Genomic DNA, 24,512 nt, shown 5'->3' with positions numbered 1-24,512 from the left:
CAGCTCTAGCCAGTAAGAGAAGGGAGAGCAATGAGGAGCTTAGGGGAGCTGCCGCCTCCTTCCAGCCTCTACTACCTGAAGTAATTGCTCCCCCCTGCCGAAAGGTAGAGCTGGCTCTAGCAAGCCATACAATCGTTTTTATAGCCTCTGGCAGGAGCTTTGGACCTTAGTCCCACAGGCAAAATCCAGCCCACCAAGAATCCCAGCCAGGCCTTTTGGGTTTCTCCAGACACTTCCCCCTTCATGCTGTCCCCACCCTCTCTCCCCCCAGCTGCTGAGGGTTTTTTTGGCAGTTTTGTATCTCTTGGGCTTGGGATCCTCATTCTAAAAGACTGAATTGCCTCTGCTAAGGCTGAGCTGCTAGCAGGAAGAGCTTAAAGCTACAATATACTAGTATGTGGTTGGTCGGTCCAGTTGCCTTTGGCATTCAGCCCCACATACCATTGGAGCACAACCTCTGAGAGCTTCTTCAAAGTGGAATTTGGCCCTTGCCTGAAAGAGGACACCCCTGGTCTACAGTTTCATGCCTCCAGTCCCAAGTGGCACTTACGTCTCCTGTGCTCTATCTGCAGATGTGACACTGGAAAAAAGAAATCGACATCATGCTGGAAAACCTCCTCAAAGAATCTCTGCCTCTCACGTAGTTTGAGCTGCTGTTGCTGCATCTGCTCTGCATCTAATCCCCGCTGCCCATTTTCCATGTCGGCTGCAAAGGAACCAGAGAGAGGAGAGGTTGAGGCAAGAGAATAACAGAGAATCAGAGCTAATCTCCTCCCTACTCCATTTCTAAAGAGTAACTCCTCAGAACGTAAACAAGCTAGAGGCAGACAGTATTTTAAGGAGAGACTTTGCCTCTCTTCCTCCAATTTTCCAAGCTCTGAAATAATTTGTAAGCCTTTCTGTCTTTCTCCAATCTGTGAATTTGGATTGTCATCCCATTACCCTTTAAAAGCCACTGACAGCTTGTCCAGGCAGCAGCTTTCTGTACAGTGTTCATAACCAGTGCAAGACAACACAGCTAGTTGCACAGACTTGCAGGAATCCCCCACCACCCACCTCTCTGCTGTTAACTCTGGCCTGAGATTGGAGATACTGGGGATTCCATTGCATGCTATTTTCCCTGTTCAGCTGGGAAGGAAAGTGGTCCACAGGGGAGTCCTCATTGTTAGTACCAATCTGGGATCAAAGATAGCAGTGGGGATTCCTCCAGCAGGTGCTGGGAAAACCCAACAAGGCTCCTCAGGCCTGGTGCAGAATATCCATGAACCAGAAGTTGCACAGCCCAGTGCTACCATGATAACTTCCACCCATAATGAAGAGGAAAGCAAGCATTCAGCTTAGGGAAGCATTAGATCAGGGCTGGACAGAAAGTAGATCTACAAATGCTCTAAACTGCAACTCCCAGAAGCCTCTGAAAACATGGTCAACGGTCAGGAATGCTGCAAATTTAGGTTCAAAAACACCTGGAGATCTACATTCTGTCCATCCTTGCTCTGGACAAAGCCATCATGTGAATTAGCAGACTAACAGCTACATAGAGCTTTGTCCTCTCCTGTCCACACTATCTTCACATTTTGTTATCTGGTGATCCTCAAACATACCAAATGGTGATAGTAAAAACAAACAATGGTGGACATTTAAGGATTGAATATTTACATTAAAGTATTTGTATATGTGTGCTAAAAGCAAAAACAACTCAGTAAAAGGTTTAATCATGTCATAGCTGAATAAAAGGTTTACATGTTAAGATCTGTTTTCAAGTTCTTAAAACTCAGCTCAGAATTGGAAATGTTTCTCTTCATTAATTTGCAAGGCTGCACTTGCAGATATCTTAGAAAGTGGCCTGCTTGGAGTTGAAAACTCAGGCTTTATTTGTTTTATGGAGCTGCAAGAAATACCTAGATCAAAGCAAAGAGTCACCTTCCTTGTAAACTCATTAGAATTTTACCAGAATTGGAATTGCACTTTGCTGTTACAAAATGCTTCTGATCCAACAAGGGACAACTGAAATCACGGACAACATGGGTTAGACAAACTAACTAGAATAAAAACCAAGGTATGGCTTTCAATTTTGGGGGGAAGGGAGATGAGCTTTTGGTTACTTTCTGCCTGAAGCAGAAAGGATGGTTACCAAGTCTGCTTGGTCCCAGCATTTTTAATACATCTGCCCACAAGTTTCTTCACTTCTCTAATCCATCTGTACACTTCTCAAAGTACATACAAAGATTTGCTCTTGAACAGATAACCCAGTTCCTGCTCTCTCTCTCTCTCTCTCACACACACACACCTCATTCTGTTAATTTTTTCCATGATGCAAACCACAAGGGAGGCAAAGAGGAGAAAATACCAAATTCCATCAAGAAGCATAAATAATCCCAGTTTGGTATGAAGCTGTTCTGGAGGTCTTTCTTCCCATCTTTTTGGGAATTCCAGAGAAGAAAGGATCAAAGCAAAGGAGGAGGAGGAGGAGGAGAGGAGGAGGAGGAGGAGGAGGAGGAACATGGATCAGTCTCTAGACCTTGTGTATGAATTGTTCCATAGCTTATCTCAGATGGCTCCAGGCATCAAGAACATCTCAGCTCCTCCATTCAAAAACAACTGAGGCAGGGACCAGCCTGACTGGTATAAGGAAAATGTGATTACTGAGCCGGGCAGCACCATAACCAAGGAAACCAAACAAACAGTGCAAATTCTAATTGTTTCTGTCTGAGTAGTCATGTCTGTTGCTTCAGGGAAAATTTCAGCCAAACAGCGACAACTGCTGAACTTTGTGGCTGCTGAGGGGAAAAGAGGTAGGAGGATAGAAAAGGCAGTGCTTCTCTCCTGGGGCCAAGCTCGAAGTTTCAAGTAGTAATTCAGCAGTTCTTGTAGCAGGTTGCAGAAATGCAGTCTCTGCTCAGGGCTTGCATGGGCTTTTTTAATGCACATTCACCAGCTAACATACATGCCTCTCTTAACTCAGTAGTCATGTGAAGGGCAGGCATGCATGAAAACACTAGGGGCAGGGGCAGCCGTAGCCTATGAGGAGGCGGAGGTGCAATTATATTCCAAAATGCATTTATTATTCTTGATTACAATTATTTGCATGCCACCTTTCAGGAGACATTTCCTAGCATGGACCCAGCTGGAGCAAGTTCTGTGTTCCCCTGCACCTGCCTCATCTCCTCTGCTGGAATTTTTCTCACCAGACACTTGTTGCTAAAAAGCCCTGCCAAATTCAACATGGAAAAAGAAGAATGGCCTAAACAAGGAGGAGAAGTATCCCTACATCCCTTTTGGCAGCTTCCTCAGAGACTAGCAGTAGTAACAGTATGCTTCATGCAGTGCATCCAACATATTCCAGATGAATAACTTATGGGAATTGTTAATACGGAGGGACTATAACTCAGTAGTAGAGCACATCATTTGCATGCAGGAAAAAAAAAAAAGGTTAGATAGATCAAAAGATCAAGATCTCTTCCTGGAGACTTGGTGGCAGTCAGAACAGATCAGGGTGGGCAGATCTGGATCTACTAATACATCAGGATACGCTGATGATGGGGAAGCCTGGTTCATTTGAGCATGACAGTCTTTCCACCTGCTTCCAATCTGATGACTGGAAGTGAGCCAAGCCAGGCCTTTTCTCTTCAGATTTCTATTTCTAAGATGAGCTACAGTTTGTGTATTTTTACACACTAAGGGGATTTCCAGAAATGTCTGCAACTTCATTCAAATCAAGCATTTTGCACAAATTGGAGGCTGGAAACTATGTAGTTTTAGCATGATCTATGCAAATTGCTCTAGAACAGCATATTTTGCATCTTTCATCTTGCTTAAATAGCACAAATAGTGTGATTTGCACAATTTTTTTCAGTGTGCTGTTACCCATCACAGAGAATCGCACAGCAATGACCTGGAGCCAGCTCAGAGCTAATAGACAAGAATTTGGAGAGGGGGTGTGCAAATCATGACAATCCATTGGATTTTTACCCTGCTATTGGATTCCATTTGAATCGGTAATTTCTGGGTGACTTGCCATAGATCTGCAAGGATTTCTGACTCCCAGTTGTTTCATGATAGCAGCAAAGTGACCTTGCATACAGTTCAAGTTATTTTGCTGACATGACTAAAGCCTGGAATAACCTCAAGCAGATTTTGTGTGGTAGGACTGTGAGCTTCATGTTCCTAGTTCCAAGTATGTGTGCGCACAGGACGGAAGCCATAGGGCACTGAGCTAGTGCTACTCCATGTCTCTTTAGCTAGGGCTGTTTCCCTTTGTTCCAGCCAAGCCCAGCTGTGTCACGACTGGAATCCATTACAAACTGGCTAGACAAGTCAGCTGCTTAGCCTGGTTTTCCCACAGAAAGTGATCAGCAATTATAAGAGCAAAGGAGTGATAAAAAGGACTGGTGAAGGGGGCGGGGAGAGATTGCTCCAGCAACAGTCCCTCCAAGGCTAAACGCCAGAGGTGGAGGTTGTTTCGTTTCACAACCATACTGGGAGCATCAAGGAGTTGTCTCTGTGGCTTTCGTTCCAGAACTACACCCTAAAGAAGCCCTTTACTTCCCACCAAGATGCAGTCTGTTTGAACCAACACAGTAAGAAATCAACAGGGAGGAGTTCTGCTTATGAGCTTGTCTGGATGTGCTCTCCTTTCCAAAAAAGGATAAAAATCCTGAGCGGAGCTAACCTAAATTCTACACCAAGAAGAGCTAAATCATGCACTGTATAAGACACGTTTTGCATAATTTGCTGTCTTCCTTCTAGCTGTGGGGATAGACATGGAGTGATCTGGGGTTCAGAAGATGCAGCCCAAAGCCAACTGAAATGCTAATTTAGCCCCTTCCCATGGCTTCAAGAGAATCACTGTCCTCCACATTTTAAACTCTGGAAACCTGCCTAACAGCAGCAACGTGAAACCCCGATTCCCAGGAAGCTCATTCTGTGTTTCAGTAGCAACATTTGTGCAGGATTGCCAAAGGTACATATAATAATCCCGCGTACGTGAGAGCCATGAGCAGGTCGGGTGGCTGGATGGTGTGCCTTATAGGTTGGCAGCGCTGGGTGCAAGCTGAGACCCAACGCCCTGGTAAGGGGCCCACTGCTAACCTGGAAACACACAGGCGTTGCTTCTTGTCCTTTACGCTGCTGCTTCCTGCTCATTTAAACTCCCCCAGCAAGTGAGCAGCGAAAGGAGGGAGAAAAAGCACAATCTCTGCTCACCTTGTCATCTTCTTCTGGGAGGCTGCACAGTTGGGACCAAAGAAGGGCCACAGCACATGGGCAGCAACAGTAATGTGTCTTGTCCAGCAGCAGCACAAGCCACCTTTCCTGATGCACGTGCACACGCACACACACTCTGCCTAGGCTATAAATATTGGGTGTTCTGGTGCCTCTCTGTATTGGGCCATGGTCACATTGCTCTCATCAGTGCTGCAGGTTTGGCTTTGTATTCTCTGCTGTACTCCAGGCAAGGAATGTTCAATCCATTTGAATTCTGGCTGAGAATATCAATAAAATCATCTTTTGGAAACTGTGATGATACAGCCGGTATTAGAATTTCCCTCTTTGATTGGGAAACAGTGAAAATGGTGCCTGTAGCCAGCGTGGAGAACCAATACTGAGTAGTGGTTGGAAGGTCAGCGTACAATTGGAGAGGCATGCATTTAAATCCCCACTCAGTCGTGATGCTTGACTGGATGTTCTTAATGTGGCACAGTGGTTAGAGTGGCTAGACTGGGATGTGGGCGATTTGGGATCTAGTCCTCACTCAGCTATGAGACTCATTCGGTAGGTTGTGGCCATTCACTGCCTCTCAGCCTAACCCACCACACAGGGCTATTGTACAGATAAGAGAGGAGGATGAGGATCTTGGGTGCCTTGCAAGAGGGAGAAAAGCAGGATGTCAATGTAATGTAGCAAGAATAACAACAGGAACAACTTGGCCAACTTCACTGGGTTATTTTGATGATATAATGGTGGGAAGAAAAGAACCACATGCACATCCTGGAGGAGTCTGGAGGAAAGGTGGGAATATAAGAGCCATGAGGGATCAGTCCAAAGGCTGATCTAGTCCAGCATTCTGTGGCCATAATGGCTAACCAGCTGTTTGTGGGAAACCTACAAGTGGGAGAGAATGCAACAGGACATCTCCGCTTATTTCCCCCATCAAGTGGCATGCAGAGGGACACGGTCTCTGACACTGGACTTAGCACAGACTGCAACCATTGCTAGCCTTCTCTTCCCTGAATCTCCATTTAAAATCATCTAAAATTGGGCAAAAGCACCACATCTTGTGACAACCAGTTCCATAGTTTAATTATGTGCTGTGTCGACATAAGTATAAATAATTCATCCCTGCATATTCTATTATGAAATTAACAGTTCCTAAGTTTTTTTGCCAATTGAACATGCTAAGGTAGTTTCCTTTTTCCTTTTTTCAGGATCTTCTCAGCAGCCCTGCAGTGTCTCAACTCTCCCACAGCTGCTACTGTTAGGGTGGCCACATGACCTGCTGCACAGTCCTCTTTGAAGGCATTCTCTGTCTGAAGGGCTGCCCGGTCCAAGTTCAGTCTAGAGAAAAAAGAACCGTAAGAAGGAAGCGCAGGGGCCTTGAGGTTGCCCATCAACAGGTAACACCTGCTGGACAGCTCACTAGAGGGACATGCTCAAGCCATCACAGCCCACCCTACTGCAGCAAGATGTTGCATTCCTATTTAAATGATAATTACATGTGCATGTATATGCATAAGGTACCACATGCACAATATATAAAATCTGTATCTTTTGTGGGGCTCCCACAAACACTGTTCGCTCAATGGGAAGCTCATCTAAGTTACACTCGAACCTGGGCTGTGGTTCAGTGGAGGAGCACCTGCCTTGCATGCAGAAGGTCCCACGTTCAAATCCCAACATCCTCAGGTAGGTCTGAAAAAATTCCTACCTGCAATCCTGCAGAGCTGCTGCCAATCCGTGTTGACTATACTGGGTTAGATGAACCAGTGGCCTGACTCAATATGCAGCAGCTTCCTAGTTCCTTGCCTAAATGCTGGGCCTCAGTCCTAGAACAAGTGAAGTAATAAGGGCGAGTGCCTCAGCATGTGAAGAGTGCATGTCCTTCTCAGCTGAATAACCACAGCCAATCGGACTCCCCACCTGTGAATCTGGAGCTACAGGGTTGGATTTCAGCCTAGAAGGCATCTAGGTTCCAGGCACACCTACGTTCTAGTTCTGGCAAGCAAAAGGAATCCCTGCTCAGATTTCATGAGCAGGCAATTCTGCATCAGCATGTGTGATCTGGGCTCTTGTATGGAGCCCCTCCTTTGCTCTGTCCCTCCCAGGGCACTTCTAACGAGTGAGGAAGTACACTGGGAAGCCAGGCTGTAGAAAGGGGCAGGCACCCAGACAAAGAGAGATGGGACCAATTGGTACTGTGTATGAGTCAATACACGCCATGGCTCACACAAAACGGCTTATGTTAACGAGCCTGAATTGGAAAGGCATGTCAGGATTTATTCCCCAGATAAATTAACAAACCTGCTGATAAATTCCCTGATGAGATTTCATTAGCCATCTGGGCAGCCAGCCACAAGGACTGAATAGCCATTATGTAACTTGTGTAGATAGCCAGAGGGTTAGATGAGCAGCTGGCGATGGGCTCCAATTGCCCCATGACTGCAGTGAGGGTCAGAGACAGTGTCTCTGGCTAATAACTCCTACACCCTCCCTTCTCCTTTTTGCCTCATTTACTATGCTTTCCATTTATCTTGGAAAGCATAAGGAAGGGGTCTGGATGCATGCTTTCTCTTCTTCTTCTTCATCACAACATTAGCAGAGAAGAGAGCGTACCATTTCCCTTCTCCATGTGACTGATGGTCTCTCACACACGGACTGCCGGGTGCTACAATTGCCTCACTGGGATGGCATGTTCCGCACAACCGTTAAGTCTTCGTGCACAATGCTGCCCCTTGTGTGCTACAGCCTCTCTCTAAGGCGAGGAGGGAAAATAATACCTGCTACTGCTGGGTTTTCTTTCCCATGGCATCTAACCAATGGGGCCCTGCCGACATTCACAGCCGGGGGAAATGCAGCCCTGCTTCCCCCTGAAGGCTGACATCCCAAGGCCCCTGCTGCCTGGGTTCCAAGAGCATCAAATGGGCAACCCCACTGCCTCCTAATCCTTCCGGCTCCTACCGCTCACTCATTATGCAACGAAGGCTGGGCCTGAATGCAAGTGTGGGGACCAGAAGGGAGGAACGAAGCTAGAAGAATGAGACTGGGGATTTTCGTCTTGTGCCTCCATCACGCACACATAAGATCTTTCTTTCAAGCAGGAAGAAACTGGAAGCGGGGGGACTGGTCTGTTCTCAAAGGAAGAAAACAAAGGATCAGACTGTCTTAAATATCTAAAGAGGAAAATGTGGATTATAATGACTTTAGAAAATAAAATTAAGGCTCAAGGCTATATATTTTCTTAATATTTCTTTACCTTGGATAAGACACATTCTCTGTTTAGTAACAGTAGTAGCCTAGTAGGGAGGGATGAACTCAGGTAGGCCAGGGCAGCCTTCCCCATCCTGGTGGCCTTCAGAGGCATTTGGACCACAACTCCCAGAATTCCCATCCAGCAGGGCCACTGACTGGGGATTCTGGGTGCTGCAGTCCAAATGTGTCTGGAAGGTGCAAGGTTGGGGAAGCCTGGGCTAGGGGATAGTGACTGGCCCAGAGAGTTTTATGGCTGAGAGAGAATTCAAGCCCAGGTCTCTTTGATCCTAAAACTATCTTCCCCAGACTGCAACACCCATCATTCCAAGCCAGTCCAGGCATGGGTGTACAGGTCACACACCCACAGGGCACCAGCTTGGGAAAGGCTGCCCTATATTGGCAGACTAACCCCGGCAAAGCAGTGGCCTCCTTTTGAGGCCTCCTCCCAGTTCCAGTCTTTTGTGACTGAGCTTCACAACAGTTCATGTTCTGTAAGCCCATATATCTCTTTCAGTGACCTCAGTCGGGTGCTGTTGAACTGCTCTTGGGACCAGCCCCAAGTCCTTGAAAGCTGCTTTGCCTATTACTAATGAGATATCCAAAAGGCCTCTTTCCCCCTGAAACTTCCTTCCCAGTTTGAAATGCCCTGGCAGATGGGATAACTGGCTATTTTGAATTAACAAATTGTATTGCACAGGACACTCCTCTCTTGGCCTTTCATCTGTCAAGAATAACAGCATCTTGCCAGGACTTCTACAAAGATATGTAAGATCCAGATGGTAAGAGGGAGCTGAGATGCCACAGGTGAAGAGCATGAACTAGGAGTTCAACGTGCTGCTCAGCCATGAGCAACAGTTACTATGGATTTTCAGAATGCTTGAGATTGTTCATACAAGTAAGGCACCTTAAATGTACACAAATCTCTGGATAAATGCTGCTCAATACTGAAAAGCATTCTGCATTTTAAAAGCCAGAAATCTGACCTCCCCAAAGTCGGCTATGCAAAAACTATGCTATATATCTGTTTAATGAGATGAGCCTTGCTGGATCAGACCAAAGGTTCATCTAAGTGTCTCTTTTCATGCCCAATCATCTGCCGGTAGATTTTCCCAAGGCAGGACATGAAAAGCACTTGCCTGCTGATGCCAAAGCAGCTGATATTCAGTGGCATGTTGCTCCTGACCAAGGAGGTTCTATTTAGCTCCCATGATTAAATAAGCACCGAGTGAGGAGGACCTTACAATATTCTCTCCATCTTCTCCCGGAAAGAAAAGGTTGCCAGGAATGGTGTTTGACATTGTGAAGAGAATCTGAGCAGAAGGGCTGAGGACAAAGGATAAGCCTAACCTAAGAATTCTAATGGATGCTTAAATTCGTTGGCCTGTAGTGAGACTAGTAAGCAATGCCCTGTTTTTGCCAGGAGCTGACAGCATTGTCTAGTTGTATTTCCGCTGGGGAGTGGTGACATTTGCCATTATTCCTTGTCCTGTTGGACCCTGAATACAAACGTCCTCTGTGAACTAGGCTGCATGAAAGGAAGAATGAGCTGGAGGGGGAGGTTGTCAGTATAGGCATCAATCCAAGAGAAGATGGAGGAAGTTTTTTCTTAATTTCAAGCTTTTTCAAGTCCTTGAAAGCTCCCAACTGCTTAATGGGCAAATAATTCTAATGAGGCTGCTGAGGTTGTCACAATCATATTTGCAAGATTTGATGCTGGTACTGTTCCGCTTGGTTTCCATGTCACAACTACCCATGGGTAGTTCAAGCCATGGGTTGTCAGGGCCACAGGTAAGGGAACGGGTGTAGTGCCTTCTGTGTGCTTGTCACTTCCACTTTCGAACAAGACCTCAGGAATGTTCTCTTCCACGTTTGTTATTGTGAAGCCTGAACCCAAAACATGTGGGCTGCCTGGGAGTTAAAGAAGCCAGAATTAACTAAACAAACTATGGGCAACCGGAAGCAGATGCAGTCGTTGCCCATGAGGCAGCATGTTCATTTACAACTGCCTGCCTCCAGCAATTCCTGGATTAAGCAACCCAGGAATTGTTTTGTCTTGAAAACAGGTTCAGTGCCACTAGGACTGCAGACTCTGGGAGTGGGATAGGAAAAAAGACAGGCTATGTTTGGGTCTGTAACTCAGTTTTATGGGCTGCTACTCTGCTCAATATAGAACAAACTGTGTATAATGCATGCTAAACCATGTGATGCAAAATTTGACTTCCTGCTCTTTCAGAATGTTTTTAGCTCTTTCAGTTGATAAACTGGAGAAAAGACGTAGAAAGGGTTCAGAAAGCAAGGTGCAGAAATTGAAAGGGCCTAGTGTAGGTCTCCTTTATTTTGCACATGAGGTTAAATCTTAATCAGGGTTGATCCTGGACTCTGATTTCAATAGGAACACACATATCAACCCTTCATTTAGCTAGGGTATTTTCTTTGTTGCATTTAATGACACACATTCTATATATATGCTCAGACACTACATTAATCATTGAATAGCCCAAACTAGTTTCTGGTTAAAGGATGTCAGTATTTCTAAATCAAAGAAAATAACTTCTGGGTGTCTTGGAGGCCCACCTCTTACTTTACAAAAAAGCAATTAGCTATATTCCTAAATCTTCCCTCCTCAATGCCCCAGAGGAGCTATAAATTTAACCTGATCAGAAGATAGGCCATTTATAAACAGAGCTTTGCAAAGATTCCCTGCTGCTGACAGATCCCCCTAAACTGACATTTTAAAACTAGGTTAGGGCCACTAACACTGCATTGACTTTGCGCTTAACTTTTTACACTTTTATTGTATTTGCATCCTATCCAAGGTGTCCAGTCCTGTGAGATATGTTACTCTGAGAGTCACTCAGCAAGTTTCATACCTGGGGACTAGAATCTGGTTCTCTGGAGTCCCAGGTTGAACATACCACACTGGCTCTTAATGCAGATTAAAAAAAATAGAGAGACTGTCACCTGGGGTGAGGGATAGATTAATTATGGGATTCTTATAAGGGCATTCAACCCTTTCTTCTCCTGCAGCAGTCAGGAATTAAAATCTGTCCTCTGATGCTAGTATTTGCTTTAGAGAGGGGGAATCTTCCATTGCCTGCAGTGTGAACAGCAGCACCAGGAAGCAACATTGCCAGGTTGGACCTTCTGAGCTGTGTATCCAAGAACACAGCAGAGTTTTTCAAGCGTTCAAAGAACTTCACGAAAGTTTAATTTGGCAGTCTTTATGACCAAACTACGAGCAGTTTGTTTATTTATTTCCCACCAAATAGCTGAAACTCTTGAGTGGTTCACATAAAGATTATTATCGCTATTTTGCAAGCAGCAATGGATTCAGGGATGGTGGCTTAATCAAGGTCTGTCTTCCAGGTTCAGGCCTAAGAACTGGGCACTTCAGGCCCCACTCGGATCACCTTGGCACATTGCTTAGACCTCTGACTTCCTAGAATGTGAACGTTATCTTTCCATAGCACTTTACAAGCAACTAGTCTCAATAGGCAGTTCTGCAAGAAAAGGTGAATTCTGTATCATATCAATGGTATACATTTGTACATGGCCTCATATTATTCTGCTTCTGTTGTTCATGGAGTGGTGCAAAGAGCTAGTGGGGCACTGAAGATGTACAATGCAACTACTGGAAATTTTGTACAGACCCACCTTAGGCTTCTGAGATTGCTAAATGCACTGTGTAAGCACTTTCAAGTTTATTTTTGAAATGTTAGGGGCTAGAAACTTGCTTAAAAAAACAAAAGGAAGCTGAGCTTCTTGGAATCTTGAAAGCACTACACCCACTACTAAATTCCACAGTTATGAGCTTTAAGTATAGAACTAAATTACCGAACACACATTGCCATGCATGTGTCTTGGGCTGAAGGCGAATGAAGCAGCCACTTTGCTGAAGCTAAACAGTGTTTCAGTGCTTAGCAGGAAGACCACTTAGGAACCACATGTAGCTACCTTGAGTTCCATAATAGAAGAAAGGTGGGCTATAGATATAATACATTAAAAGAGAGCTCCAATTTCCCAATCTTTCCTTTTATTCTGTGTCCTTTGCTAGAATTCCTTTTATTCTGTGTCCTTTGCTTTCCTGCTATTCTGCGTCCTTTGCTAGAATGCCAAGATTTACACAGTATGAAGATTATTCATCACCTACAGAAGCATCTCATAATGCACCTGCTGGGCTTATTTAGTCCATTCAACCCCAGTAGTTAATTTCCCCAAGAGAGTCTGCATTGCATCAAGCCAGTTTTATTCTGTATATGCAGAGTAGCTGGAGGTGACAGTTCCTCTGACTAGATGCAGAGCGCTTCACCCGCATGATGTATAGTGCATTCGAGATTAAGCAGCAGGGCTTTCCTCATTCAAGGCTGTGGCTTCCATCCAAGGTTGAGCTCACACACCCTCTTTTCTTTAAGTACTGTATTTGGGCCACTAGTTTAATCCACATTAAGGCTGGCCTGTGCGAGACCTTTAAGATGGCAGCAAAACAGAGGAAATAACACCCAAAGCGGAATCGTTCATTCTAGAACCTGCCCAGAACAGTCCTTAGAAATTCTGGGGAGGAGGAAAATGCCCCAAGAAGCTCCTGCTAGACAGCAGGGACGATGGCATTTCTCAGGGTGGAAACAGCCTAACACAGAAGCTGCCACATGTGGTTGTCCTTGGTGCTTCGACAGCCTCTTGTCCTCCCATCATCCTCTCTAATGCGCTCATGGTTTTATCCTACTCGTTATTCTATATAAAGCAACTCCTGGCCCTGGAAATAGCAGGGTCTCATGATGAAGTCTCTGCTGGGGAGAGAGCTGTGAACTGCGGGGATATTTTTAGCTCTGAGACGCTAGGGATTTGGGGATTGGCTTGTCTAGTTTTTATTATGAATTTGTGACAGAGAGAAGGGTCACGGGGTACCACCTCTTCACCCTGTTCACCTTCTCTTGGCTCTCTGTCTCCCTGCCAAAACCACTGCCTCTCTTGAGTTCACTCCCTCCTCCTGCACTTCCTCTCTCAGTGGTTTGTATTATTTTATGCTTCTGCTGCAGTATTGTATCCCAAAGGAAGGATGCACGGAGTGTTTGCATAGGAGGCTGTGATAGATTCTAGGCCTCCAGTTTTAAGCTAGATTATCACTGGAAGCTTCTATTTTGATTGTTCCCAAGATCTCCAGCATCTTCATGGAAGAGAAGAGTGTTATTTGCTTGCTTGGTTTAGGAAGTCTATAATTTCTTTTGCTCAACCATTTTCCTCCGGGAAACAACATAGGAACATTCAAAGATGGGCTTTAACTTGGAGAGAAAGAGAACATCTGCTATCTTCTTAGAACCTAACCCACTTCGAGTTAGTGAATGATGGCTGCTAAGCATCCAAATTTCTCTAACAAAAAAGAGTTCAACAGCCAAACTAGATGAGATGTTAAATTACGGGGTTTTAAGCATACTGCAAACATATATATGGTCTAATTACCTGAGATATATATAGTATCAGGTTAGATGGATATAGGGCAATGGATTAAGGCAGAGTGGGATGAAGTTCAGCATGGCTTCATGTTAAGAGATGCAAATAGGGGCTCCTTTCTGGCAAAAGGAAGTTAACCACATGCCAAGTGTAATATGTGGTGTGCATGTGAGTCATGTGGATTTATCACAGCTGTTGAGGGGGCTGCATACTGAGGAATGGTGACTGCAGGTGAAGAATTTCACAAGAAAGAGTATCTCTGGGGCATGTGGGTGCATCATGCCTGGGATCTCTCTTTGGGGCTAGCAAATATCTTCTCATCTTGATGATTATGACCCTCCAAATCAGACCTTGGCTCATCGCTCCTAGAATGCATTGCCTATAGCGAAAGACTTCACTAAAGCATAGGGTCAAGAACTTGTAGGGCTGGGAGAGAACAGAACAGCTAGGGCTGTGCTCAAATTACAGGTGGGTGAGCCAGAACAAGCCTAGACCCTTAATGCTGCTGTGGGTGAGCCACAACAAGCTAGACCCTTAGACAGCTACAGGGTACCATGATTTGATTAAAATTGGGATGAGGGAGAGGAGTTTCTGTGTTTCATTAAGGACTTCCCCTTCCTTTCCCTACAGTCCTGCTTGCAAATCCTAATTCCTCCCACCCCCAAACACACACACACAACCCCCTTTGTCCACGGTGTCCCCCTTCCTGGAACCAAACCCTTTCAACCAGTGCTTTCCTAATGGCAAGAAAAAGTGAGAGCCAGAGCAAAGGCCATGGAGAAATGGATGGTGTCCCTGTTTGCCAAGAAATGGTCAAATGCACTCAGTTTATCCATAAACTCTCTGCATCAAATACAGGGTGAGGCCTTTTTAAGACTTCACAGATATGTGCAGTTGAAGAGAAGTCACTCAGACCTGTGTGTCAATTTACACAATGCTAAAAGGAAGGGCAGGATGGAGATGTGAAGTGCAAAGGCTGAGCAGTGTGTGTTTGCAAGGCAAAGCGGTCGGAAACAGATTGTGCATGGCTAAAGGGACAAGACAGGCATGTGAGTCAGCACAGCTTGAGAAAGGAATGCTGTGGGCTGCTGTTTGCTTGACATGCAATACTAATGGGTGACTGCAATTACCAGACAATGGCTGGGATGGTTCCCAGCTGTTGATCATTACCAAGAGGTGTGAATCCTCTGAGCTCTGCCCAGAGCAGCTCCGCAAGGCTGACCTGATCCTTAGTCAGGCGGGTTCAGCCAGTGGTCCCCATAGCAGTATGTGGGGAGAAGATGATGCCCCAGCTCTGGACAGTATTCTAATCTGCCATTAAAACACTACTTCTGTCTGTGTATCTGGACAGAGCTGACCATGAATTCTAGCAGAGTGCAGGAACTGATCTCAAGAAAGTGTCCCCATGGGGTGGGGACTCTGAACACTTGGGTTCTGTTCAGTCTTGCAAAAAATCCAATCCAATCCAGTCTAGAGCTAGGGTAGGACCATTTATCCCCTGCTTCAGTCTTCTCCAGGCTGGTGCATTTCAGATGTTTTGGACTACAACTCTCAGCATTTTTTAAATTATTGGCTATGATGTCTGGGATTGATGGGGGCTGAAGTCCAAAGCATCTGGTCTGCATCCAGAGGGGGGAAGGCTTCCCTACCTCGTTTGCCCCCAAACAGACCTGATATTTCTCTCTCTCTCTCTCTCTCTCTCTCTCTCTCTCTCTCTCTCTCTCTCTCCATGAAAGAGCAATGCTAAAACGCTCTGCCCATTTCACAGAGATACGTGACGAAAGTTTTGGACAGGAAAAAAGAGGGAGCTCCTGGCCTGCCCGCTCCACTCCCCTCAAAGACCCTCCCGCACGAGTTCTTGCGCTTCTCGGCAAGAAGGACAGACTTACAGGGCAGCCTCTTGTTGTGACTGGGTGCTTCGGGTCCTGACATCGCCTTCAGTCGACAGCCAAAGGGGTGGTCTGCCTCTTCTCCACGCACGGCCCGGAGGCGCCCTCACAGCAGGTCAGAGGCGAGTCCTTCCGCAGCGCCCTGCGAGCTTCTCATCTTTCCAGGGAGTGGTCCAGCTGAGGGGCTCCTCCGTCTGTCTCTCCGTCTGATTCTCTCCCAGCTATCGCTCGGGAAGGGCTGGCTGGGACTCCAGGCTAGCAGAACGTACCAAGTAGTCTATCAGCAAAGGGGGTAGGAGGTGCAGCTCGTACCCGGGGCTGGTTGTACCATTGCCAAGATCGGAAGCGGAGGAGCGCGGGGGGTGGATCTGTGGTTTTGGTTTCACTGCGCTGGAAACTGAGCGTACCGCAGAAAGCCCGTAACAAACCAGAGCACCCACTCACAGGTTCTTAAAAAGAGGAGGGCGGAATTTCGCGGCACTAGGGCAGGTGTGAAAACCACACTGAGATTAACGCGAAAGAGGAGCTGGCGGCGCAAATGGCGAGGGGAGAACGAAGGGCTGAGGGCCATCGGAGAGCTCGGCGCGGCGCGGCGCGGCGCGGCGGTTACAGCATTGCACTGGGAGCCTGGGATCGCGGGTCTCGGTCCCCGCGCAGCCATGAGGATTGTGGGGCGCCTTGGGCAAGGCACTGACTCTCAGCCTGCCTAGCCTAACATTAAAAAAAGGAGGATTGTGCAAGCTGCTTTGGGTCCTTTGCAAAAGGGAAAATAAAAAGTGAGGTATATTCTTTTGCCCGCTGTTTATTTACGATTTCATTTTATTCTATTTTTATGTCTGGCTGCTGCATACATGTACACACACACACACACACACGTGTGCACACATTTCCTCCCCATCCAGTTCTGAGGTGAAAGAGGTGGACAGCTCCCTCGTTCCACTGCCATGGCCACGCATGGGGCTGCTGCTCCTTGGCTGCCAGCGGTAGGGAATCCCAGCCCGGGCCGCAGTGTGTGTGCGCGGCCGGGGAGCGGCAGGGCCGCGCTGGGGCCACGTGGGGGACGGCCAAGGATCGCATGTGCTGCCTAAATAGCACTGGGAGAGCGAGCTCAGGAGGCAGACGCTGGGAAGGCAGGGGGGCAACCCTCCGGAGTTCTTCCCTGTGCCCAGGACACACCTGAGGGATGGTGGAGGATGCTCTTCCGATGCCGGTGCTGAAGTAAACTTCAACGGCCAGTCCAGTCAGCTTCTGTACTTGGAAAGGGTAGGGAGCTTCCTCTTGCTCTTTGCCAAAGACAGCAAAATGTAATGGACAGGGAAGGTGCTTCACCCTTGCCCTGGGGGCCCTGTCTTGCTCCATACTGCCCTGCGCCAGAGCGCCTTGCAAGCACTCTGTTTCAGGGGGTCTGTCAATGGCAAATGGTGAAAAGTAGCCTGAGCTGTACAATGTGCATGGATGCAGGGCAGAGGGAGGAGGGTGGGGAGAGGTCTTCAGGTTTTACCTTCACACCTCATTGCAGAGGAGTTCAGGCATATAGGGCAGATAGGTGGATATCCAAGGTCTCCTTGACTGCCTGTCCAATATCAGTGATGAATGCTTCGGGCGTCTCAAATCACACGGGACATAGGATGCGGCCACTATAAACAAGATTCTAAGCAGTTCAGAGCCCTTGGAGTCTATCGTTATATAACCCACTAGCAGCATCTAATTTGCCTCTCCCGAGGACAGATTTCCCATTCTAGACATCCTTTTCTTGCTGTGCATTTATGATGAACTGGTTTGATCTGCTTTGACCCATTATTAACTGATTCTGCACAAGATGTATAATTAATTCATGGAATTCTACGCCACACAAGATGTGGTTATAGCCACTAGCTTAAATGGGTTTCAGAGCGGATTAGACAAATGAATGGAGCATAAACCTATCAATAAGTATTACTCATGATGACTGTATGGCGGGGTGCAGAACCATTTTATTTTCAGGTAAACGCTCAGAGGTTGCATTCCAATGACAGGTTGGGCTAATAACCAAAATGTTACAGCTCTAAATCTCAAAATGCCAGCATATGTTAACTTGCAGCTAAGCGGGCCAAGGGGTGGGGGTGAAAGTGGGGGAAATGCATATTATCATGGTAGGAATAAGGGGATCTAGAGGTGGGGCCAGGGGAAGGAGGTGTGGCCTTCTGAGCATCCCTGGAGCCCAGGTGTAGTCCCCAGCCTTAGGTTCTGCACCCCTGCTACATGGAATCTCCCTGTTCAAAGGCATTGTGCCACCAAACGCCCATGGCTGGTTGGATGCGGGGAGGAAACTGAGGCAGGGCTCCTGTCAGTGGTGCCCATGATGATGACTGTATTATTTCCAGAATCAGGGAACACCAGCCCCTGGACACTGATTGCTAGGGGAGAACTGGAAAGGGCTGTTGCTCCCGTGCCCTGCTGCTTCTGGTTGTGGTTGGCCACGGCTTGAACAGAATGCTGGACTGCAGCGGACCCTTGGTACGATACAGCAAGGCTCTTCTTTATAGTCTTATGCTTTCTATTGCACTCCCATTGAGCACAGAGATGTAAGTATTTTTTGCATTCTGGCTGTTCCTGACATGCGTAGACAGGCATTGTTGTTGTCCTGGCAGCATCAGGGGATGGCAGTAGGTGTTACCCAGTAGCATGTCTTCACTGTTTTTTAACTGGGGGCAGGGGTAGCTGTTCAGTCTGGATGGCCCTTTGAAATAAGTAACAGACTCCTGGCCTGCAAATGCAGCAAAATGAGGTGGCAGGTGGCACCGTAACACTTCAAGCTGTAGGCTGGGCCTTTTAAAATGGCCCCTTTATTTTAAAACTGCTTTTAAATTAAACAAAAATTTTAGACATCAAATAAAGATTATAGCCCAGTCAGTCCTGTACTGTGTTATTTTCCTACTTGGAAACAGTTTTGTTTATTAAAAAATGTCAAACTGGGATTCTTCCATTTCACAGAGCTAATGTGAGGATAAAGTGGGTTGGGTGGGAGAAAGGAACATGCAGCCTGCCTGGGGTTCCCTGAAGCAAGCATGAGATATGTAGTGGAATAATGTTACTGCTGCTTCTAATAAGAAAGCCACCAAAATTGCACATCAACTTGGATTGCTGTGGATCAGATGAGACGGAACATCAGAATGAAGTTTGGGAAGGACGGCACTGAGCACGGATGTTGCGAATTGAGACAGAAGCTCATTACGAGCAGCCAAAGAGTTCGGTTGTCCCACGCAAAGCTCTGTACGGAGCAATGATCCCCTGCCACTTTCCCATTAACTCCACGTCGTCATTTCCAGATCAGTTTTTCAGATTAGTTTGTGGCTGTTCACTGGGAAAGAGAGCAGAAGGATAAATATGACAGTTGCCAAGAAACCGCTGCTGATGTTCTCTGCACTTTCTGTCCCCAGATCAAAGCTAGACTGCCTGGAGGAACTGGAAAAGTGGGAGTGGATATGGGAGGGGAAAGCGAAAGTGGGAGGAGGGTGCCCCAGTCCTCACTGTGTCCATAGAAGTACTTCGGCTCCTTCCTTCTCCCCTGATGGGATGAAGGCTCTGTACTTGCCACTGAGTAGACAAAGACTGATTGAGAAGCTGGCTTGCATATTTAGCTGCTTGTTTATTCACAGCACATATTATATACACACATGTGCATGCATACACAGTTGCACATGCAAGATAAAAACATCCCATATTCATTTTAGCACTAGCTGTGACTGAAAGGGTTTGGGAGGCTTTTCATGCGTCACCCTGTGCCTTACCAGCACCACCAACCTAAGACTGAATAGCTTTGTTTACACAGCACAAGAATGTTTAATAAGCCACGGTGGTTTGTTGGCTGGCTAGAATGGTTAACAAACCACCCTGCGAGCCAAGAACAGACCACGCGTCCTGGCTACTGTGTGAATCAGCCCAACCACCTACCTGTGTTGAGTTCACATGTAATGCCAAGCTGAACCTGGCAAGGGTAATTAAGGAAATTAGGTGGCATGTGCATGGAGGTGGTTGATAAGCCACAGCTGCTTACAAAATACCCATGCACATCCAAACTCAGTGAATTGCTATAGAAATAGCTATAGAAAAGAGTGGAGATGACTTTGTGTTCCACCTCTCTGGGTCTGGAAGAGGGTCATTGCATCCACCCATGACCATCATATTTCTGACCCTGCTTTCAGCATCTTCTGCCTCCTCATGATTATCCCTTTTAATGTTTGACATAGGGCTGGCCCAAGATGTTTTGTTGCCTGAAGCAAAGAACAGAATGGTTTCCCTCTACCCAGTTCTACATACAGAAGGTGAGACTAGCAGCTGAATACTACTTCAGCACTAGCCACAGGACATGGTCCTCCGCCATTCCTGCGTGCCTTAGGCCAGTTTAGGGGCTACAGGGCAGACCGAGTAGTTAATAGAGCTCTGTTCTCTAGTACCCCATTGCCATTCTCCACTTCTCAGCATCTGACACCTGAAATGGTCACTTCATTCTGCCTAATGGTAGGACCAACCTTGGGCTGGCATAGATATATACTCCACCGTCACAGCGTGGGTCTGCAGCCAGGAATCAAGTGCTGGTCTCTCTTCCTTATGTTGCTGGAAGAGCTAACCAGAGCATGAGGGCTATTGGCAATTGTTGTTGTAGTTAGTTGCGAAGCCACGTCCGACCCATCGTGACCCCATGGACAACATTCCTCCAGGCCTTCCTGTCCTCCACCATCTCCCATACAAGCCAACTAAGGAAATTGGGTGGCATGTGCCTTAAGACCATGGAAGGCCAATGGAACTCCATGGCTTACTATATAACTTCCAGGCTCTGCTGTAATTCCTCTAGAAGTGCAACAAGTCATTGCTAAAATAAATTGCTGATGGTGCTAAGGGTCTTATGGCAGAGAAAGCAAGCAAGCTGCAATGAAAAGAGCAGGAGAAGGAGCATGTCATGGGACTCTGAGGGGTCAGATACTGTTGTTTTTGTTATGTGTCATCAAGTTATCTCTAGCATTTTCCGTATTTTGTTATGTGCTGTCAAGTTACCCCTGACTTACAGCAACCCAAAGAATGAAAGTCCTCCAGAAGGGCCTGCCCATGACAGCCCTGCTCAGTTCTTCTAGGTTCAAGGCTGTGGCTTCCTCTATGGATTCCATCCATCCCATATTTGTTCTCCTTTTTCTTCTTTTGCTTTTGAATTTTCCTAGCAGGTTGTCTTCTCCAGTGAATCCTGCCTTCTCGTGGTGTGTATGAAGTATGACAGCCTCAGTTTCGGCATTTTCACTTCTAAGGAAAGCTCTGGGGCTTGAGGGAATGAGATGCAGATCACAAAAAGGGAGACCAATCTGAAATGTGGGGAAAAGCTCCAGAAACTTTAAAGATCTATCACTTGTCCTTCAAGCCATTTTAAAGAAGCATTACTGTATTTCCTTTGATGAAAGTTTCCTTGAACTGCACTGTGAACTATCTGCTTTTTTAATTTTCAAGTTGTGCTCTTCAACAGGTTGCTGATCATGTCAGACCCTAATGCTGGCTGCAGTCATGGCTGCTCTCCTTTCTTGACTGGGATCAGGTTTGCTGAGCTGCCCAGCTTGTTTCCTTGTGATCAGGTGACTGTGTGCCTTGTTCAAGGGGCTGCGTAGGGACAGTTAATGGGCTACTTCAAGGTCTAGCACTTATGGCTTCTTATTTTTACAACAGACTTGGAATGGATAGCTGTTCAAATTGAGGGCACCTGCAGAATAGGTGATAGTCCTCTGACAACGCTCCAAACAGAAAATTTTCCTTTATAAAGGAAAACTTAGAGGTAAAGGCAGACTTATGGCCACCCTAGTGTTGGGCCCAAGATATTTTGCTGCCTGAAGCAAAAGGCAAGATGACACCCACTCCCTCTTTTATTTACTTATTAGATTTATATCCCACCTTTTTTCTTATTTATTTATATATTTAAAACATTTGTATGCCACCCAGTTGGGCCACAGCACCTCTGGGCAGCTCGCAACACGAGATAAAAACACAATAAAACATAATAAAAACCATAATATATTATGCATTAAAAACAACAATAAAATACAGTGAAACATACAAAACAAAGGTCTATGGCAATTAGTTACTAACATGTTTTTTAAAAGGACTCTGGGTAGCTTGCATCAGTCTCCTGCTTCTCCTCTCAATCTTATGCCCACATCAACAACCCTGTGAGGTAGGTTGGGCTGAGAGTCTTTATGACTGGCTCAAAGTCACCCTGCTGGTTCCATGATGGAGCTGGGACTAGAACCCAGACTGCCTGAGTTCCAGTGCTGTGCTCTTAACCACTATACCACACTGCATGTTGACTGGTAGTTGAATCTTACTTGAACACCAGTGACATGATTGCTCCCAAGGAAGGAAAATAATTTACAGGGCACAGGACAGGTGGTGTGGCATATACAACTGTGTTCTCCAACAGAGTAGAAGACCAGGCCTTCCAGAATCTGCCGCCTGAGGCAGCTCCTTCACTTTGCCTAATGGTAGGGCCAGCCGGCTGGCCAGCCTGCTCCTGATTTTGGATTTGCCTCTACCTGACTCTGTCACCAAAATGTAGAGATCGTGCTTTTGAGTGACACTCACACAAACACAAAGACACACATGGTTGGTGTTAGAAAAATGACTGCAGTTGCAATCAAAATGAAGTTGCCAGGAACTCACAATCATGTTCATGTTACAGGGTAAAGAAAGGGATGCGCAGGGGCTGTGAAAGGAGGAGAATTCCCCACCCCCAGTTTGGGACTATTCAGATTTTACTGAATCTGTGTGCGCAGCAATTGCTGCTAAAAGCAACTGCCTTTGAAATCCTGTTTACGTATAAGAGAAGGCATGCCAAGAATCTGCCTCTTAACAAAAAGCCCTTTTTACAAAGGTGTAGAAGCAGTAATCATTGGCAATGAACTGATTCACCACAGGTTTAAAAGGTGGAATTACGATTGAATTTTAACTAGAGCTTTCCTTTGTAAAAGAAAGTTCAGTGCTGATGTAAATGGTTTTTGTAAAGTCATTTATTTGCATCTTTCTCTTTCTGCTTTTGATATCATTTGTTTAACACAAAATGGATTTTGTTCGGTTTGTGGGTTTGCTGCAAGGTGGGGCAGGAAGTGGCTCTGGCTGGCTGCCCCAGCTGAATCTTCTGAGCCCTCCCTAAATTCCTGTAGATTCAGAAAACTTCTGTTCTTTTCTGTATGTGCTCAGAACACAAGCCCTGTTTAGGTGTTTCTGAGGGTACAGATACAGCAAGATCCCCCATCACACCAAGAGTTGCGCTTGTGTTCAAAGGAATGCAAGGGGACCTCCTTTTCGGCTCTCACTGCCCTCACTTGGGGGTGTTGAGTCAGCATCTGCAACCCTGTTTCCCTTGTCCCCCATCAGGGCTGTTGAACCTTTTTTGGCCCAAGGACCAGATGCCATTTGGAAGAAGCCCTCAGGGCCACAATCAAGTGGTGGTGGAGCCAAAAACAAGAGGTGCAAAGCCCCAAATTGCCAGTATGTTTTAGCTCAAAGTTCTTACTATCAGGAACTAGTCCTTCCGAGAGACATTTTGACATTTAACGATGGGGAAAAACTGCACAGCAGTAGGAAACCTCTAAATGATGGTTGATTGGAGAAGAAGCAGTGTGGCCACCAGGGATCCTGGAAGGCTGGATCAAGACCCCAGGTAGGCCAGATCTGGCCCTTGGGCCTGAATTTCTGTACCTCTATTGCTACATACTTTTTGCCCTCAGGAATTCTGGTGAATGTCTGCAGGTGCTCATTCGAAGCATGACGTGATGTTTCTGCACAATAATCCAGTGAAAGAGAGGGCATATACACACCAAGTTGTCCTGTCTGCCTTTATGCAGTCTCTTCTTAGGCACGAGTGACTATTATCCTCATTAAATCCCAGTGACATAAATAAGCACTGATGAGATCTGAACTGATTGAGAGTATTTGAAAAACTCTTGGGACCATCATGGAAAAGGATTGAAAAATAAAAATAACCGAACTTGCCATTATATAAACCTACAGTGAGGCCACATTTGGAATGCTGTGTACGCACATCTGGACATCCCATCTTAAAAAGGTTATTTTAGAGCTGGGAAAAGCAGCAGAAAAATGCAGCCAAAAACAATGGAGGGATTGGCATGCCTATCCTGCAGAGAAAAGGTTTTTCTTTTTGTTTAAAAAATTATAGCTAAGGAACAACACAATCAGAGCTTACAATATGATAAAGATTCTCCCTCAGAGCACCAGGACTGGAGGTCAGCTAATGGAATTGACTGACAGTAGATTCAGCAGAGGCAAAAGAAAGTCTTCTTGCAACATAGCATTGACCTAGAATTCAGTGCCACAAGGATTGAAAGGGCTCCCTGACTTTGGTGCTTTTAAAAAGGGGTAAAAAAAAATCACAGAGGGCAGGTCCATGATTGGCACTGAGTCACAGTGACTATATGGGACGATGTGCTTACAGGCTGCATATTTTTGAACAGTCCTTGCTGAGGAGGAAACAACTGGAACAAGGCTGTTTACCTTTATCCTCTGCTTTGGAGCACCCTGGTACCACATGTCCATTAGTGGAACTAGTGATGGGTTCACTGACTCCACAGTGCTCTGTAAGTTGCTCACTGAGTGACAAGGTGGATGAATGTTCTGTTATATGATTTTGATGAACCATTGCATTTTAGAATGCAGGATTTACCAAAATGGATCTTGGGA

General features: G+C 46.1%; 1 protein-coding gene across 1 annotated transcript in view; it reads right to left on the bottom strand.

Annotated features, from left to right (window-relative positions):
• Positions 1–16,247, bottom strand: part of DBNDD2 (dysbindin domain containing 2) — a 32,724-nt gene extending 16,477 nt beyond the window's left edge. Inside the window, exons 1-2 of the mRNA XM_044440246.1 lie at positions 15,801–16,247; positions 551–706 (exon numbers count right to left, since the gene is read on the bottom strand). Coding sequence (XP_044296181.1) covers positions 551–706; positions 15,801–15,843 — 199 coding nt within the window. The 5' untranslated portion in view covers positions 15,844–16,247. The remainder of the gene's footprint in view (positions 1–550; positions 707–15,800) is intronic.
• Between the last annotated feature and the right edge of the window lie 8,265 nt (positions 16,248–24,512).

Source organism: Varanus komodoensis, unplaced genomic scaffold, assembly GCF_004798865.1.
Source record: "Varanus komodoensis strain SLA01 unplaced genomic scaffold, ASM479886v1 scaffold37, whole genome shotgun sequence".
NCBI lineage: Eukaryota > Metazoa > Chordata > Lepidosauria > Squamata > Varanidae > Varanus > Varanus komodoensis.
This window is presented reverse-complemented; position numbering and strand designations above follow the sequence as displayed.